Genomic DNA, 20,002 nt, shown 5'->3' on the forward strand with positions numbered 1-20,002 from the left:
CTCCTTCCCCATCTCCCACCTGGCACCTGCTGGGCCCCTGGGTTCATTCCCCTGCCCTGCCCCCAGGGACCCAGGCCAGGCACTTCTGAACCCACTCACAAAGCCCCCCTGTGTGTCCCCTCAGCCCCCAGGCACCTCTTTCCTCCCTCTATTGCCTTTGGAGGGTGGGGGGTTGAAGCAAAGGTCAACTGTTGTCCTAACTGAGGTGCTTGGGAGGCCTTTAAGTAGCTGGGCCCAGCCCACCAAGTTTCTCCTTGACTTCCCTTAGGCTATAGGAAAAGGGGACAACAGATTACTTGGAACAAATAACATAACAAGCAGGGCTGGGAGTGCTGCTCAGAGGTTCAAGCAAGAGCGCCAAGTGGGGACATGGAGCAGAGCATGCGGGACAGACCCCAACTGGCCCTCAAAGGAGGTGCTCCAGAGGGCAGCCCAGCCGGCTCAGGCATCCCCCGGCAGGCAGCAGCACGGAGCCCCCTCCCCCTTCTCCCGTCAGGGGAGGGCAGAGCCCCGGGCCGGGGACAAGGCCCAGCTGTTCCCCTCGCTTCCTCCAAGGTGCTGGGGCGTGTGTATGTGATACATATGTGTGTGTGTGTGTGAGAGAAAGATACGTGTGTGTATGTGATACATATGTGTGCCTGTGTACATGTGTGTGTCCCGGCTGCCTCTTGCCCCGCGTGGGGGGCGGGGACGGCCCACGAGAGGCGGGTGCAGGGGGCGAGCCCTGTGCAGAGGCAGAGGCAGAGCCGAGGGGACGGGGACGGGGGTGGCGCTGCCCTCCGCCCCGCTGGGCTGCAGCAGGCATGCACCGTGAGCCAGCCCTGCCATGCATCTGAGCGGCAGCAGCAGCAGCATCCAGCTCCCTCCCGCGCCGCCCTCCTCCTCCTCCTCTGTCTCCCGCGGCCGCCGCTGCGCCGGGCTCCTCGCTGCTGCCTCTGCATGGAGAAGTTGCAGCCTTTGCGAAGCCCCGGCTGAGCCCTGAGACGCCGCCGCCGCCGCCGCCGCCTCCTCGGAGGAGGGGAGGGCGGGGAGGGGGGCGCGGGCGAGCCGCTCTCCCAAGCATGAACTGATCGCCTGCCCCAGCGCTGGCTGGTGGCGGCGCGGAGCTGGGAGCCCCCATGCCTCTGGGGCTGGCCCGCCCCGAGCTGCCGCCGCGGGAGCCTCGCGCTTGGCACGGGCGGAGCGAAGGCAGCGGCCCCCGTTGCTGCTGTTGCTGCTGCTGCTGCAGAGGCGGCCGCCGCCGCTAGCCCCCGCGGAGCCGCTCCTCATGCCCGGCGCTCGCCGGGACGCGCCGGCGGCGGCAGCAGGCGACAGCCCCCCGCGCCCCGCGCAGCTCGGCCTGGCCTCTCCCGCCGTCTGACCGGAGAGGGCCGGGCCCGACGGGGGGCACCGGGCTGCGAGCCATGGGGTATTGCAGCGGCCGGTGCTCGCTCCTCTTCCTCTGTGGCATGCAACTGGTAAGTGCCCGCGGGTCCGGCTCCCGGCGCCGGGGGTGGGGGGCGCCTCTCCCGGGGAGCCCGGCGCCGTCCCGTGCCTGGGGTCCCGCACGACGGGGCAGCGACTCGTACTGAGCTGTGTCTGGGGGTGCAGGTGGGTCCGAGGGAGCTCGGGCAGGTGCACGGCTCCTCGCGCAAGTGGAGACTTGGTGAACTCGTGGAGTGCGCTCGGTGCGCGGCGTCCTCCGCACGGCTGGCCGGCGGGGAGCGCGCGGGGCAAGGCAGGGCGGCGCGGCACCGCTGGCTCCCACTTCACCAGGCAGATGTGACAGTGGGTGTGGGGTGTGACGGGGGTTGCTAGGATTTAGTGGACATACAGAAAACTAGAACGTTTGGGATTTCGTGAGCACTCGGTGCAAGGCTGGCAGGGCGAGTTTGGGAGCGGTGCACAGCTGGTTCCCAGTTTGGGAAGAGTGTGCAGCTGGCTCCTAGCTAACCATCCAGGGGCGTGTGTGTGTGTGTGTCCTGGGGTTTAGTGAGCACTCGGTGTAAGGCTGGCAGGGATAGTTTGGGAATGGTGCACAGCAGCTCCCAGTTAACCATTCAGGTGGGGTGTTTGTGTTGGGATTTAGTGAGCACTCAGTGCAAGGCTGGCAGGGCTAGTTTGGAAATAGTGCACAGGTTGCTCCCAGTTAACCATCCAGGTGTGTGTGTGTCATGTGTCATGTATGTGTCGGGGTTTAGTGAACACTCAGTGTAAGGCTGGCACGGCTAGTTTGGGAATGGTGCACAGCTGGCTCCTAGTTAACCATCCAGGGGTGGGTGGGTGGGTGCGTGTGTGCATGTGTGTGTGTGTGTGTGTGTGTGTGTGTGTTGGGATTTAGTCAGGCAAGGTTCTTTGGGTTAGTCTGATGTCTTTTAATAGACCAACTCAAATAGTTGGAAAAATTCTTCGCAAGCTTTCGAGTACAAACCCTCTTCTTTGGGCTGAGGAAATGTCTGCATTGGTCTGTGCTCTTCATGGACAGAACAGAAAAGAAGCCAGCGGCATGCAAGAATGCCTTGGGGTTCAGTTAGCAGTCGGTGCAAGGCTGGCAGGGCTAGTTTGGGAATGGTGCATAGCTGGCTACCAGTTTGGGAATAGTGCACAGGTAGCTCCCATTTTACCATCTGTGTGCATGTGCATGTGCGTGTGCATGTGCGTGCGGTGTCTTCCAGCCAGTGGGGGTTTAGTTAGCACTCAGTGGAAGGCTGGCACAGGGCTAGTTTGGGAATGATGTACAGCTAGCTCCCAGTTTACCATCCAGGTATGAGGGTGTTCATGTGTGTGATTTACCATCCAGGTGTGTATGTATGTGTTACACCTGATTTGGGTTTTTTCCTGCAGGTAGTTTTCTACTTCTATTAGGAGCAGTGGCCAATATATCCTAGAATTGCTTTGTCATGAGTTAAAAGAAAAAGAGAGAGGGAGAGAGTATATGGCATATCTTGTGATCCCAGCTCTCACGCATAAGAAGTGTGGACTGAGTTTAGAAAAGTGCACACAGAGCTGCAAGAATGGAGCAGATGCTCAAGTTAGGTTTGCTTAGCCAGCGCCGTTGACTAGGCGAATATATTCTTCAGAGTGAATACCTGTTCAAGAATGAATGGCTGGAAAGCTAAAGAACTTGCCTTTTCTGTATTGTGCATGTGAGTTTTCAGCTGGATGATTGTTGTTTGCCTGGATAGAATAGGTTTCAAATGAAATGTGGTTGGATTAAAAATAGTTAAAGGTGAAAAAGAAAAGAAAAGCTCTGTCTTTGATTTTTCAGTTGCCCAAGTGTACGTGCACTAATAGAACATGTGGTGAAAAGATTTAACCTTGAGCAGGGAGGAAATAATTCACATTTCCCCCCCCCCCCTTATTGAATAGTTTTTTGTTTTGTTTTTTGTTTTTTTGCTGAAAACGTGAATTGGTATCAATGGCAACCAGCTTTGCCACCAATTCTTCTGCTGAAGACAGGTATTAAGAAGACTACAGAAGAGGGAAAAAACCCTTTAAATTTCAGAGGCCAGAATCTATAAATCAGTACAACAAAAAGAACGTTTATTAGTAGAGCTGAAACACAAATGTCTGTTGTCTTTTTATCAGTTGTAATCAATCCTTTATCTTTTTGTGTTCTGGCAAGCATTCTATTTGTATATATGCTGTTATGCACAGAAGTTATCTGATCCTTTGTATTTTGGTGTATCTTAGGAGACTTGATTTATTCCTGTGCAATGACAAAAAAAAAACTTGTGTAGAAGTCTGTAGTAAGTGGAATTGTAGGAATGTAACCTTTCCCCAGCAATTTGGAAATATTAATTCATCACTGAAGTTCTCCAGATCGATTTTAAGTTTCAAAGCCACACTTTTCTTTTCCTCTGGCAAAGGCAACGTGGTTTAAAGCATATTTTGATTATGGTCAAAATGTTGATTTAAAATTACTTTGAACAAACTCTAGCTTGTGAGTGAATCATGGATGGATGTTAAAGCATTTTTGTTTTAGAGGCTGTGAAAGAAAGCCCATTTGCCAATTCATTGTTAAAAAACAAAACAAACCCCTCCCCCCCCCCCCAAAAAAAGTACCCTGTAGGGATGATAAATGCAGAGGTCTTCGTAAACTGATTTTAGCGTTTTTTATAATTTTATTTTGTATTATTATTATTAATTTGGACCTAGAATATATCAAGTTATATGGAATCTTCATAAGTGTTGTATACTATGATGGCTTTAAAAAACCTTTTAGAATCCATGTATTTTAAACTGTAAGGCAAATCTGAAAGAATAACATTTATTACTGCACAAGAAAGGAACAGACATTGCCAAAAAAACAAAACACCTGAATAAGTTTAAAACAAGGGTACTCCTTCAAATGAGAAATATACTTGGATAGAGAAGAATACTTTTTTCATGCACTTTAAAAGTCATGTGTCAAACTGTGCACCGTCAGATTGACATAGGTCATGAGTCTTCCAACCTTCACTCCAATGAACAAGCCTTCCCTTCCATTGATTGATTGATTGCTACAACTTTGTGTTAGGGCCACTTAGAGTAAATGTTTTCAGGATCCTGCCTATAATTAGCAGCCATGGTAATGCAGATGGAGATAAAAAAAACAAAGGATGAAGAAAAGTCATCTAGCACAATGTGATGAAATAGCATTTCCCTGTTGATAATCATGTCAGGGATTTTATCTGTGTATCATTTTAAACTAGTAGTAGTTATTTTATTGCCAATTTTTTTTCAAATATATTTTAAAGGGGTAGAATATTTGGGATTTTAATAATGGCAAGGTCTCTTGCTCCCACTTTCCTTTGAGAAGGTGTTCTGCTTCTTTGTAGATTTGTTCTGGGTGTTTTTTTCCAGGATTTGGGAAATATAATATTATTAAGTTATACTGTAGGTGATTAGAAAAGTTGCTGCAAGCTTATTTATATGTGAGAGGGTAATTTTAGAGATGGACAGTAAAGGCTAATTTTTCAATTACACAGATAATTTTAAGAGTACACCTGCACAAACAAAACTATTTTCATAAGTGCAGTTTAAACATGTATTACTCCTGCAGCATCTGCCACTGTATCATCAGATTATCAAAGTATTGAAGGAAGAGTTTATGCTCCCAAGGGCCCACTGATCAGTGCTACTTTGCTTATTAATATACATATGTCCTCTCATGTGCTATGGAAAACAACTTTTGACAGCTCATTTTCTTCTGCATTTGTAACCAATAAGAGAAATTAATAGCAGGTGATAGCTAATTTTGCTGATGTCAAGACTAAACTGTTAATTAACTCTGTATATGGAAAAAAACCCTCAATATACCAATTAATTTTTACAAGTTATTAAAATCTTTCTGTCTTCTTCAAGAAACCCAAGAATATATCATGGCTGAATTGGGTCTCTGCTGTCTCCTACTGTGCATCCAAGGAAGAGGTGCTTTGAAAGGGAATCTCTACTGTTTCATTTCTTCCTCAATATCCATTTTTATTCCTTGCTTTTGCGTCTTCTGTCCCAGCACTTTTTGTAATAGGCTCAGTCTATGCTGTTCCTTAGACATTTCCAAAGTGACATCAAAATGCTTGTTGCAAGTTTCACAGCTGTGCATAAAGTTCTGAAGAGCACAAATGCAACTGGTCAGAACCCTTTTAGTTTCCTTCTGTTACTGGTTAGAAAAGCATGCACAATGACAGAAACACTGAATGATTCATCTGGAAATTAAGTATTTCATTTTGTCAAACTTAGAAATCATATTCGCAAGGCTTTAAAACAAAACATAACATTTTGCAGAATATTTAACATTCCACTTTTGGTTATCAGGGAAAGATTCCCACTGCCAGGTGGGAAATACATGAATAGACTTTTCAGGTTTTTTTGCAGTATTTCTTATTTTATATATGTTGTTGTTTGCATTTTTGTATTATGTACCATGTTTGTTTATAGTCTCTTGGTGCAAATCCTCTTACATTTTTCTTTGCTGCTTTGAGCAAAATTGTAATAAAAATAATAAATGCATAGCTCAGTAATTTAAATCGCAGAACATACACATATATTTTACAGAAACTGTATCATTTTTTTAATTGAGTGCTTTGAGTGCTGATTTGGAGTGGTGTTCAACTTGACACACCTTAAATGGGCCTGATTTTTTTTTTCAAACGGTTTCTAAAACTCTAGTCCTTTTTGCCATGTTAGGCACCCAAAAATAAATATAAAGATTTTGGAAATGTCGGCCATAATTCTAATCTGTGCTTTATATGGTCAAAATACAATCAAATGCAAGGTCAAATTCTGACAGTGCACTTAAAAAACTTCACTTCAGTTTCAAGCTTTCCCAGAGGTTACAAAAGTGAGTGCAAAGAAAATTTATTTAAGGAACTGCATCAATTGAGGTAATTTCTTTACTTATCTGTTATACTGCCATAGAAAAACACATGTTTAGTTACATAAGCATCTGTGTGCATGCATTTTTCTAATGAAAATTAAGCCTTGGAAACATTCAAATATGAGAAATGATAAAGTTAGAACTGGTAAGCAATATCTGCCATATGCCTTTCATGCTTTTTAGGGATGTTTTCAGAGGTGCAACTAATTTACAGTGCACAGAACTTGTCTCTATACTTACAGTATGCTCTCTTACCATTATGGCATAAATTATAAAACAATGACACATTTTAACCCACAGAACAGAGCTTTATTCTTTAAAGAACAAATGTGCCTTAGTGTTCATTTTTTTTGTAGAATGTAAGAAAAGAAATATGACATACTAATTTCAACTTGAAAAGCAAGCAATCTTTATGTTAATTTTATCTGTCTCAAATAGGGTGTTTATAGGGTATTTTAAATCATCATTACTTGGACATTTTTCGTTTCTGTCATGCTTTGTAGGAGTTTCATATTTGAAGCTGAGGTTAAACAGCAGCTTGATGCCTCAGATGTGAACAGCGATCTTGCCAATCTCTAGTTCGTATCACAAATCTGCCTCACATGATTTGGCACCATTTTGTGTCATTAGTGTCCTTGTTTAAGAAAAGCCCATGTCTGAATGTTTTACAGATTGAATTATCACCAATCCTCCAGGGAGCTAGGTCTATCCAGGTTAGAGTGGAGGTCACTTGCAGAGCAAAATCATAAAATGCGCAGGGTTGTTTCCCAAGTAATAACTACCCTGCAGTTAATTTTTACTTTTCTGTTCTATATAGATTCTTATCCTTTGCTCAGTCATCACTGGAGTATTTGAATATCTTCCAATAGCGCATTAAGTAATGTGACTAACATTACTCATGACTTTTTTTCTTCATCCTTTTGTTCAGGAGAAAAGCGTGTACAATGGAGTACTCAGGTCTGGAAATGTCTGTTTATACATATATTATAAAAGATATTGCTATTATTTATGCTAGGAAAGGCCAGGTCAACGCCTTACATTTAAAGCAGGAGATGGTGAGGTTTGTGATGGTCCAAACCCATAGAGCAACTTCCAAAAGCAGTTCTTTTTGCTGCTTGAATTATACCTGCATTTCAGTTTTCGGATGCCTACAGAACTGGATGTGGTAAAACCAAATATTTCTCCTTTAATATTCTGCTTGTAGCTTTGTTTTAATTTTGATAACAAAATAGAATGGACCTATGCAAACATGCTGGCCTCTTTCTGTTTTGTTTTGTTTTTTTTAAAAAAAAGCTTGTTCCTGCTAGGTCTGAGAAGGAAGCACACACAATTTTACCAACAGCAGACTTTCAAAAGATGCATGTTTTTAAAGGTGCTGTATAATACTACAGAATGCATTTGAGGAGTTGTTGAGATGACCTAAGTCAAGGACATGTGCTAGAATTCAAAGAACTAACATCTTTTGTTGCAATGAAGAAAATGTGCAACAGGCCTGTTAGGTTAGTAAAACCCTGGGTTAAAAATAAATGCTACATTCTGGGTTATTTTGCAGATAAAATACTTTGGATTCATAACTAAGATCTTTATTCTTTGAGACTTTTAGGGCCGTAAAAGATGAAACATACAGAAAAAAATTATTTTCAGAAGCAACAATTGTCATGCCATTTAATTGTAATGGGTTGGCTTTCACTGTGAATGCAATAATATAATTTTTCATAGAAAGGTGAATTAATTATAATCTATGAATGAGGAATTATACATGCCAGTGAAAGTGAAGGTTTTTTTTTTTTATAATTACAGGGAAAGAAAATAGTGGGACTAGTTCAATATGCATTGAGTTGGACTCTCATTATTTCAGTTGATAGAAAGACTCCAATTGAGTTCAGTAGCCACTGAATAATAGTCTTAAGTCAAAAAGTATAGAAACAGCAGGGCATAGGAGGGCGTACAAAGACCTGGGTATTTTAATACCCAAACCGCTTTTTGAGTTGCATAGTGGCCAAGAGCAAGAGAGACTGTTTTAAGAGCAATGTCAAATGGATGTGATGGTGGATTTCCTCAGGAGTTGCCTATGTATTTTCCTGAAATAATGAAATTTTACTGAAATGACAAATGTGCCTAGTTTGACATTTATGGTCTTAGAACAGCCCATGTTGTTCCTTCTACCTTCGCCACTCCATTATTGAGAAAACGGACATATAGGGGGAAAAATCATGTTTGTTTATTGTTTAGATCACTGCTTTATTAGCTCCACGTAGTAATTTAAGTATAATATTATAATCAATGAATGAGCAGGAATGGAAAAATAAATGTTTAAAACATTTATTTGTATCAAAAACATTTTATTCCTGTTTAAATTAAGTGCTTTTGGTTTTTAATATGGAAAGATTAACCCAGCTCTTCTAGTACTGCTGACCTTTAGTGTCTACTGAATGAAATAGGATGGAAGATCAAATAACTTCTAACTTGTTAAAGGGATAAAGATACAGTGGCTTAAATGACACCTCACTACTGGCCAGAAATAATCACTGCTTGCTTTATTATAAAAATATTCACTATTACTGTCTTGACAGTATTTGAGAGTGATTTTTAGCATTCTGCAACCTTGTGATAAAAGTGACATCTAAAAGAGAAATCACAGTTCTTTGTGCTCACTAAAAAGTAAACATGCATAGCTAATAGTTCTATTCACTACAGATCAAACTTATGCATTTTTAATTAAAAAAACCCTTGATTTTAATTCATGCATAACTTATGAGAAATGTTTATCAGTTTAGGACTCTTGATTCCCACTAAAATGTTCACACCAGACACTATACCTTACAAGTGTGCTTCATTCTTTACTTAGATTTACCTTTTACATACCAACAATATTTCTCTCTTACACCTATAATTATTGATATAAGAATCATGGATTGGGAATCTGATATTAGCACAGATGCTATTGATGCTAAGTACATGAATTTTAGATCATTGTATGCTTCTTACAAACAGCATTCCTTTCTTTGAGTTTGATTTTGTTTTTCTTAAAGATGTCAACTGAGACAGGGCTGAGTCCATTATATCCTATACTTACACTGTAACTGAAAGTTAATATTGTTTATTAAAGAAGGCAGCAGTGTGAAGTTAATAATATCACTTCTTCTGAGGAAACCTCCAAGGTAGCAGTACTGTCACCTTTGTATTTTGTCCTTTCCTCCAAAGGACAATACTACTAGATCTTTTACACACTGTGTATGTATATGAGGATCACTTCTCTTTTTACATAAATTCTGCCACCTCTGGTATGGGCTTTGCAACAGCTGTTTAACAGTACAACAACACTATATGCCAGACTAAGACAGAAAGTGAACAATAACTTGAAACTACAGTGAAATCTTAGGCTAGCTGAATAGAAACTAATTAGTTAGAATCTAGCTAGCACTCGCACATGAATGTCACAACATTTTTTGGGGGACTAATTTAAGTAACAGAAGGGTTAATTCTACCATCCTTATTGTGTGCTATTCTACCTACCACTGTCCCTCCCCAAATGTACAGTCTGAAATGGATTCAGACGAAGTATATAATGAAATGCTATTCAGTGATAATAAAGGTAGTGAAACTGACCTAGAAACAGATGTTGCCTAATTTTTGGATCAGAAATCTTAACTGCCTTATAAACTAAAGTAATTTCTTCTCAGGTGACTCACACCATGGTTCAATTTACTAATTAAAAATTCCTTTAGAATTCTCCACCAAAGGACCTACTAATTGGCTCTCAGCAATTCTATTCCCCTTATTTCAAGATAAAAAGCTTTAGTTTAGAAAGAAAGATAGATACTGTGATGTCTCTGTAGAACAATGTGTGGGACTTTGAAATCTAATTAACCAATAATTAAACAGAATGTGAAGTTTGCAAATTTTGGTCATGACCAACAATAACTGGGCATTTTCCATTAATTGTTCACTGGTCACAGAGAGAACAGACTGTCACAGAAACTATCAGTAAGCACAGAAACAAAAGGGGAAAAATTCATTACTGCCTTCACAAAAGAAACAAAAACAAATAAAAAACCACTAATATGCTCAAGACACTGTTCAATGTTCATCTCAGCTACCAATGACAAGGTTTTTATGAGCAACATCCGTGCTGCCTAGTCATATGTCATTACATCATTATTCAAATTGGCGATGCTAAATAAACAAAAGCATATAAAAGAATACAGTGTTTTTAAAGCCAGATCCTTGCTGTTGGAAATCTTTTAAGATCCAGATGTGGGGCCACTCCCACTCTGTGTCCTTTAGGTCAGTTGTCATTTCTTTTCTTCTGCACTAGTACTCACCTGTCATGATAGCAACTGATGACAATCCAAGTGATGGCACTGGTAGTGTTAATGTAAGACACTGACTGGAATGAATACTGAAAAGAGAGTTCATTGTTTTGAATTTTATCACTTGGGTTCTGCTTAATGTGGAGCTGGCAGTAAATCTGGTAGCTGGAGAGGGGGAAAAAACCAGCGAATTGTAGCTGGATGCGGCATCCAGCAACACACCTACTAAGGTCTGTTTCAAGTTTTGGCACCTTCTGACAACAGTTAGGGAACCTGCCATCTATGTAATCCCTTTTCTTTCTTTGTAGTGAAAGCAGTCACCCATAGTCGGGGCACAATAGCAGGAGAAGAAGAAGTTTCTGTGTTCTGCTTCTCTGTTGTACTGCATAATGATAAATTATGCTTTTTCAGATGCATAATAAAAAAAGTTATTTACGGACACTGATAAAGTGGTATTTGTACTATAAAATCACAGATAGGCATAAGGACAATAACAAAAAGCAGCTGGTTTAGTGAGGCCTATTTGCTGAAGAAATGTGCTGTTCTTTGCAAATTTGAATAAAGAAAAAGTCTTTGTATTTCCTGGCATTTACCATGATTATTAGTTTGTAGCATGCATAAAATGATCACCATGTGGGACCTATGTCAGTATTTATCTGTCATGCTAACTTACCTGTTAAAGGGTGAGCTGTTTGTTTCTCTATAGTGCATGCTTATAAACTCCTATAACAATAAAAGTTATAATGCAAGTAGTGTGAATAGTGCTTACTTTTGTTTGTGCTGTTATAACTCCCTTGGTTTTCATTGCCACTGATGTAAAACAGGAATAATGCAATGATGAATCAAGCACCATATAGATGCATGTTTGGAGATCACACCTCTACCTTTGATTTAGTATGATGTGTTTACAGTGCCCAAAACTCTGTCAGTATAGAAGGTAAAGGCCAATGGTACTATCCAGTAGTTAAGATATCCTTGATCATGGCTTTATTGTAGGGAAACTTTATGAAATGAATGTGCTATAAAGTATAAGTGGGCCCATCAGATCAGCTTAACTGACATCATCAGAAAAGAAGGGCTAGGCCAGTGGTCCTCAACTTTTTTGGACTCAAGGCATCCCTTCATAATGTTTGTGAATTGAGTGGCATACAACTTCCAAACCTAATTTATATATTACAGTGCCTACCTCCTTGCAGAGAGGCTGGGCAGTGAGAGTAGGAGACTGTCCATGCAGGAGCAAGCCTGAGCTTGTGCTTATCTGCTTATCTCCTCACACTTTACATCACCCTTCAAAGGTTCTGGTGGTACGCCAGGGTTCCCCAGCATCCTGGTTGAAAATCACTGAGCTAGATTCTCAGCTCCAATCAAGCTGCACTGAGCTTTCATCAGCCATGTGGGAAGCTGGTTGAACTGGCTCCCTCTGAAAATACTTCGTATGTAAAGGAAATCCTTGTATTGTATAGAGTTGGCATAGTACAAGTCTATGTTGACTCCCTGCTCCTTGGAGCAAGGGTTATTCCTGAGATTAAAGGGGCTGTGGCCAGAGATCCTCTGCTGCCAAAATGGCCCCTTGCCTGCTGTAACTTGTGCTGGGAACTAGATTGATTTAGTGGGAGGGGAGAATAGAAGTGGCTTAATGCCATTTTAATGTGGTTAAGAGCTGATGTAAAGAGCTGCCAGAGGAAGCCATTTGCAAAACATGAGCTTTACTGCTTCTGTCAAATCCATGACCATATTCGTAAGCGCCATCTTCTGGCATTTTGTCTATTAATAGTGCTTTCAACATATGTAGATACAGCATATTCCTTTAACAAATCAACCTCCATCTTCAGTTCTGCACCCAGGGCAGCTCAAGCAAATAAGGGAATCTGGTAAAAAATCCCTCCTCTCAGATGGTTTTCTGTATTGGTTTTCTTTTATTGTTTCAACAAAAACTCAACCAGAACCAAAGAACTTATGCAACCTTTGAAACTGTACGCTCGCGCTCTCTCTCTCAGTGGCACCCTGCTCATTCTGAGTGCTAAAACATTTATCACATAGTCTGTAGCCACTGTCCACAAGAGTTTTCATAAGAATTCAAGATGAGAAGATGACAGAAAATTCCTGTGATTGAATGAACTGTGACTGAATGGATAATATTTTGTGTTTCATTTGAGAATTTCACCTTATAAATAATAGATGTTTTGCTGGCTTTTACCACACCGGTAGCATCTTTTTATACTAACTGGAAAACCTGGGTTTATAGTTGAGATCCTATTATCTTAAGTTTTTAGGTCTCTAGAGGAAAATACATTGAAGAGTGGAAGGTCCCAGCAGCATTGATCATTCAGCAGCACTATTAACAGATTCAATAACAATAGCTCTGGGGAAAGAGGACATTTGTCTGCTCTCACAGTCAAAGAACTAGAAGGATCTGGAGGGAATTTGGGGATGGGGGAAATAAAAATGTAGCCAGTGGAAAACTTCAAAGAAAAGTCATTTTTAAAAGAAACCAGTGTATTTTAGGATTTAGCAATAGTGAAAACTGATAATAGTGGCAAGAGTCAAGGAGATATTGTGCAGCTTTTCTCCAAGAGCTGTACTAATGTGCCTACTGTGGTTGCAGAGTACTGGCATTACATTGCTGCATCTCTCTTCAGATTGGCAGAGGAGAACCCAAATGTTTGATCTTAAATGTTTCCAATTTGGGGAAAGTTTGTGGGTATGTACTTGCATTGCATTTCTACTGGTAGAATTGTAGTTGCCCCAGTAGAAACCCAGGGTACACAAACATACACGGAGTTTTTACCAGACCAAAAATGGGAGTTCTAGTACAAAAATAAACTGGCTCCAACAAGGTAGAAGTGACCCTGTCGAGTTTCTACTGGGGAAACAAAACCACATATACTTACTAGGTCTGAGTGGGTTGTTCCCGGTGCTCGGTGCAGGCTGTGCCAGGCAGACTTGGGTGCTGGCGCTGGCCCCAGCTGGCAACAGCAGCCTGCTGTCATCTGCATGCTTCACAGCTCGTGAGTGCGGAGCTTTAAAAAAAAAAAATTTAAAAAGCCCTGCACTCACCAGCTCTGGCAGCGATTATTGGAGCCTCTTGAGGACTCATAGCAGAAACCCCCCCGCCATGTAGTGGGGACGCGTCCTGCAGCAGCAGGCTGCTGAAACCCTGTGTGCAGATTGGGGGCCCATGCCTCCTGGGAAGAGCTGGAGAAAGGATCAGAGAGCTGAGGAATCTAACTGGGAGCTAGATGTCAGAGCAGTTTTTACCCCCTCTCCCACCTCCCTCTCCTTAGTTTTTGTTTAGCTGCAAGCAAGCTGGCTTTGAAACTCGAAACATTTAAAAACTTTTGAAACCTTTAGAGTACCCTCGTTTCCTTTCAAAGGTGTTTCAAAGCCTTTTGTTTTCTTTTGAGCTCGAAATGAGTTGGAACAGCTTTGAAACGAAACACCTGTTGAAATTTTGCACAGCCCTAATACTTGCCCTACCACTAGAAGTCACAGTGCTGTCCTCCAACATCCTAGCATGCCTTGCTTGGTCCTCGCCCCTTCTGCCCAACTCCCTACAGCTCCAGGAAGACAGTCTATGATGCAGGATGCAGTCTACTGCTGCTGCCCAGCACAGAACAAACCAGGCTCCCTGACAACTTCAGAGCTGGGAAAACCTAGCCCATTTCCACAACCCTGGTTTATGCATCTGTGTGCCCTGCCACCCTGAGCAGCCAAGGAAACCCAACCTGGCCAGCATTCAGTGCCAGTCCAGCAGCACCTGATCCAGACCCAGCAGCACCTAAGACAAGGACCACTCACCAGAACCTGACCCTGACCCACTAACACCCACCCCAAACCACTAGCACCTCACCTGCCAATGCCCCACCCCACCCTGCTGGCCCTTGATCCAGCAACACTTGACCTACCAGCATCCAACCATGACCTAGCACCACCCAACCTACCCTGCCAGCACCCACAGCTGATCTGCCAGAATCTGAACCCAACTAATAACACCTGACCCACTGGCACCTAACCCTGATCTGCCTGTATCCAACCCAGAAACACCTGACCCCAGTCAGACTGTCCAGGTTGGTAACAACCTTCTCTGGGACTGGATCTGTCAGCAAGTGCCAGAGGGGTAGGAATCAATTGCAGGTGGCTGCAGGGAAAATTGACAGGATTGCTAGTGAAAAGACTGACTCTCGTCCAAAAACTTGCCAGCTGGTGTAAGAAGGAGTTTCTGAGGGGGGGAGTGGGGCATGATCCCCTAGGACAGCCAGCCAATCAGAGCTGTCTTGTTACTTGGCTTCTGTTAGCTGTTTTTGGCAACTAGGATATTCTTCAAAACACACTGGGATGTGTGCACAGGAGACCCTTGGCTGGGTGACATTGGCAGTGTAGGCTGCCTGCATAGCACCCACCCTGTCTCTGTAACCTTTATACAGTGCTATCCTAGTTGTTTTTTCTACCAGTAGAACAAAACTGGGAGAATCCTCTGAGATCTTTCGAACACTTGGATGCATCCTATGTCTTCACTTTGCATCCCAGGATCCTCTCTCCATTTTAAGACTAGATTTTAACTAGTCCTGTTGTAGCAGGACAAGAAAGTAAGGCCCCATCTCTCCATGGGCTCATTTAAGGACTACTAGGATGGTGGCTGGGGTTTGTTAGAGATTAAGAGCTCTCAAGGTGACCCAATAGTCCCCCTGAGAGCACGTGAGAAGATTGTGGTGGTTTCATATTGTGTCATGCTTAGTACCACACCTTGACCAGCAGAGTTGGCTGGATGCAAGGGAGGAGAATTCATTAAAGATAATGCCTAACTCTTTCAGCACTGCTAGCTACAACCTGAAAAAGGTGAAGCAGCTTACTCCTGCATCAGCCCAGAGCAAGAAGGGAATTGTAATAGTCCTTTCAGGTGATGGCACAGATAGAGACTGTCCTGTACTTAAACCCAGATAATCAATTTGTCCCATAATGATGGAAATAAATATTGGATCACTATTGATTTCTATTAAACTTACTTACTTTTTGCCAAAATCATGTTCAAACCAAATGGATATAAATATAAGGTCAGTGTATTAATATGCAGCCATGTGAATCCCTTGGAATGTCAATGTTGATGTGGATCATGACTTGCTTTTTTTTAAAGGTCAAGAAAATAAGATTATTTATTTACTCCAATTGAAATTCAACAGGTTCAGGGATCAGCAGGGCATTAGGAAGTTAAATCTTTAGCACTAGCATAGTTCCATTATAGTTTATATGATATCAATCAATAATTGCCTTTGCACCTGATGTTTGTGAATAAATGAAGTTTTATAAATCTACATAAATACTTCCAAATTGCATTTTTTTGTCATATTGATCCATTTTTTCTGCATTTGTCTTCGAATTAGTGTTACAAGTCTTATTTTTCCATTTTATTCCACTCTTAATTTTAGTTAATATTTCCACAGTGTAAGAAAACAAACTATTTTGTTTGATATACATCATAAAGGGGAAATAGCATTGTGATTTTTGAAAATAAAGCCTCTGTCTGTCAGGGTTAACTGAGGTACAGTGTATTTAAGATGTCCCCAACACAATAAATGGTTTTACTATAAAAATAGTCTCGAAATACTGAAGTGAAGTCAATGTATAACTAGTAATCCCTTGGAAAGCTCTTCTCAAGGGCACATCTGCAAAGTTCCTTTCCTTGAGCTACACAAAACAAAACCTTTACTTGAAATAGTGCAAAGGATGATTCAGTAGTAATATGTATTTTCTTTCTTAGTATTATAGATGCATTTGTTTAGCACAATCTCTCTGTCTGTACAGAAACACGAAAAGTCTTTTGCTTACCCTCCCAATATAATCTTATAATTTTTTTTTCAACAACAGTTAAAGATGCAGAACTTTTATGAACTCTGTCTATTACTCTATCCACTAGTGGCTGTGTTGCTCCTTGCCCAAACATATACATTTAACACATCCCTATGCTAAATCTTAGTTCACAGAAAATATCTCCTGGAGATGTTTGCTTGCATTTTGTGATGCAGTTGAAGTTAGGTAGCATAATGCATGTTTAGTTAATATGAATTTGCATCTACCAGTAATGGATTTATCTGTAATAATACCATCATTGTCAACTGTTCTATATTCATGTGCCAGTGACATAGTGAACCAGATATCTCTGCAGTTATCTATTCTTTGCTAATTTTATTGTCTGATGGATCCCCAGCTCTACTCCTCGCTGTATTTTATTCATAGTTTTCTTGGTATTCCCTTAATTCTTCCATCTATACCGCCCTGAATGACGGCCACTCGTTACTAACCACATGCCCAGAAATGTTTAACTGTCACTCCAGTGTTACAAAAGGCTAAAATAGCTTCTTAGGCAGTTATGGATTTGTCTGCCTCAGTTTTACATCAGCTGTCCCATAGCTTTTTGGTGGCAGGCTGATGGTGCAGTAGGTGCTGATGTTATTTATGGGAGCCTTTAGGCTGATCTACACTAGTCCAGTCTCTTTTGGTCCTTTGTTCAGGCTAGGTTTATGGCAACTGCAAGGAAGTTTACAGCCGGTATCTTTGCCACACCTCAGCCAGACTTACAGTTATAGCCCTGCATTCTTTACTATATTATTTATTTACAGTTCCTTTTTAAGAAAAAATAGTGTATTAGGGTATGTTGCAATAAAAATTAGCTGGTTCTTCTGGCTAATTTATTAAATAAGATAAACATAATTGTAAATAGGAAGCTATAAAATATAGTTAATAAAATTCATCTTTACAAGGATTACTTACCCTCATAATGGTGACAGAGTTCCTGCTTTTAAAGAACTGACAGGCACTAATGGAGTATGAGAAACAGGTCTTCTTTCATAACCTTGCTTCTGTTATCCTCCATATCTTTTAACTACTTAGGTCCTACAAAACTGCTTCTTTTGGAAGTCTTGGTGAGAATAAAAAGGTAGATTGAGGCACTGCTTATTTAACATATATGGTAATAAATTACCTCTTATATCTGAGGTAAGGACTTACATAGTTATGGACAGTCATCGACTTTTGGGATTGCATGTATTTCTTATAATGAATGCCCTAGATAATAATAAACTTGGAGCATTTTTAGCTACAACCTAGACAGGAGGCCATATTTCTGGTCCAGCCATTGCATGAAGAATTACTGAAATTCATTAAGATTCCTTAAATTGGTGACCCACTTGCAATCTTCACCCAAATCAATTCTCTCATATTTTAAATATTACAGTGGGCTACTCGTTCCTTTTTCCTATAAAGTCATAGTTAAAATATAAAGGAATTTAAGATACATTACAAAAAGATGCAGAGAAACTCCATGAAATATTGCACACATTGAGAAAAAATGCTTCCTTGTTGAAAATCCATTGATTAAGGGTATAGAACAATGCTAAAGGCTTATTTAATCTGAAGAAGTGTAGTTGAGAAAAAAGAGCTGATTGTTGAAATGTTAATAGCACTTTATAAAATTATATTGGGGTAGGGGATGGAAGGAAGAGAAGCTGGAGGGAAATATACAATGGAACTGATCTTGATTAGCTTCCTAAAGATGTATTTTCCTCTATGACCCCTACCCTTTTTAATTTATCCTGATGCTCCTAAAGCAAAAAAATTCATGAGTGGTTGGGGCATATACTGCATATGTGCTATTGGTATGTCAGTGAGCACGTGTGCTAGTTAACATCTTTGATGGACCTCCAGAGCTCAATATGTCAATTTCTCTAGTACGAACTAAACAGTCAACCTATCCAGCTGAGAAGGATAATAAATCTAAATCCTCTGTGAATCAAGCACAGATGACGACATACAATAGACATTGACCAGTCCACTCTATGTTCATTCTGAGCGTACACATTTATTAGTCTTTTTCTAATTACAGAATCCCATTATCCCACATATTAGAGAAAGTCTTCAAAACATTAGCTCAAGGAATAGTATATCTGGTTTTAATGGAAATTATCACTGTCACCTGTAGGAACAGACCCAAGTTTAGTTTATTGCATGTGTCATTGGTGAACTCGTTATTAACAGTCCATTATGGACAGAATAAATAATAATTATTTCATACTTCTGTCACCAAAATGAAATGAAAAGATAATTTACTTTATCACTTTTCTGTATTATAGTTAGACTAATCATCAAGAGAAAAGAAATAAAGAAGAAAAAGATTGTGTAGGAGGTGTATAGCAAGCTAGTCAGCTCTAGGAATACAGGAATCCAGGACTCCTCTCCTGAGTCATTATAAACACAAGCGGCAGAGTCCTGAGTACAGATGGAAAGCTTTCACTGCTGTCTCTTGTTGGCAGATGGATCTGTCCGACTTTACCTATGATGTAAGAGGGGTTAGATGTCTTCTTACTGTGACTACTTCAGCATGGCTCTGTGGCAGAGGGAAGCCTGTAGAAAAATAAGGGGCTGCTTGTGAAAGTCTATGAAACTATGAAAGAAAAGGCATGTAGAGCTTTACTTGGTTTGGACTGTTCCTCTATGCATACAAAGGAACAGTTCACAAAACAAGAAAGAAGATATATTTGTTTTTAGGATTCACAGGTACTATGTGGAACAAAAGCAATGGACAACCTGTTGTTTGTATCTTTGTGTGTATTTAAAATATAACATTTTATAACAGATGTGTCAGAAATGGCTAAAGTTAGGATTTCTACTTCTTTCCCATACTTGCAGCTTTCTCAAGCTGATTTCTTCTTTTGATCTGAAATGCCCTATTTTACTTCACTCCAAAGATGAAACTTTTTTGCAATGTCAGAGCCAAATCAGCGGAGCCATTTGAGCAACGTATGTATGAGGAAAATACTCTGTGTTAGTAGGTTCCAGCCAGAAACACGTGTATAAGCCAAACATAACTGAGTACGTGCCCTTCAAACTTGACTTATTTTGCAGATAACTGGCTATGTCTACATATGCAATCCCAAGTATGCCATTTTAATGTATGTCTGGGAGCAAAAAACTCTGGAGTATATTGCTTTGGAGTTTATTCACATGCAGCACATTGAGCTCAGTCACAGCAGCCCTGGCTGGCAGCAGCCCAGGGCTGCTTTGACTAGGCTCAGTGTGTTGCAGAAGGGCTGGGGCATAAAAGTGCTTCAGTATGAGGCTACCTAGCGGGTACCCCTGAAGTGAAGCATCCTCATGCCCCAGCCAGCCGGACAGCATCTATATGTCTGCTGCTGGGCAGAAAAAAAACTCTGGAGTAGGTTAGTACTTGCAAACTAGGAGTTTGTTGAAAAAAACTCCTGCCTCTTTCTGGAATTAAGCATTTATCTGCAGCCCTGAGTTACTTGTACTTATACAGGTACTAGCTTGCTCCAGAGGTTTTTTTGCTCCCTGACTGACTAGG

At 41.2% G+C, this 20,002-nt stretch overlaps 1 protein-coding gene across 1 annotated transcript in view; it reads left to right on the forward strand.

The window, feature by feature from the left end:
- The first annotated feature begins 733 nt into the window (after nt 1-733).
- The window catches only part of NKAIN2 (sodium/potassium transporting ATPase interacting 2), a 981,240-nt gene continuing 961,971 nt past the window's right edge, over nt 734-20,002 (forward strand). The window contains exon 1 of the mRNA XM_019479579.2: nt 734-1,457. Coding sequence (XP_019335124.1) covers nt 1,404-1,457 — 54 coding nt within the window. The 5' untranslated portion in view covers nt 734-1,403. The remainder of the gene's footprint in view (nt 1,458-20,002) is intronic.

This window comes from Alligator mississippiensis, chromosome 1, assembly GCF_030867095.1.
Source record: "Alligator mississippiensis isolate rAllMis1 chromosome 1, rAllMis1, whole genome shotgun sequence".
Classification (NCBI taxonomy): domain Eukaryota; kingdom Metazoa; phylum Chordata; order Crocodylia; family Alligatoridae; genus Alligator; species Alligator mississippiensis.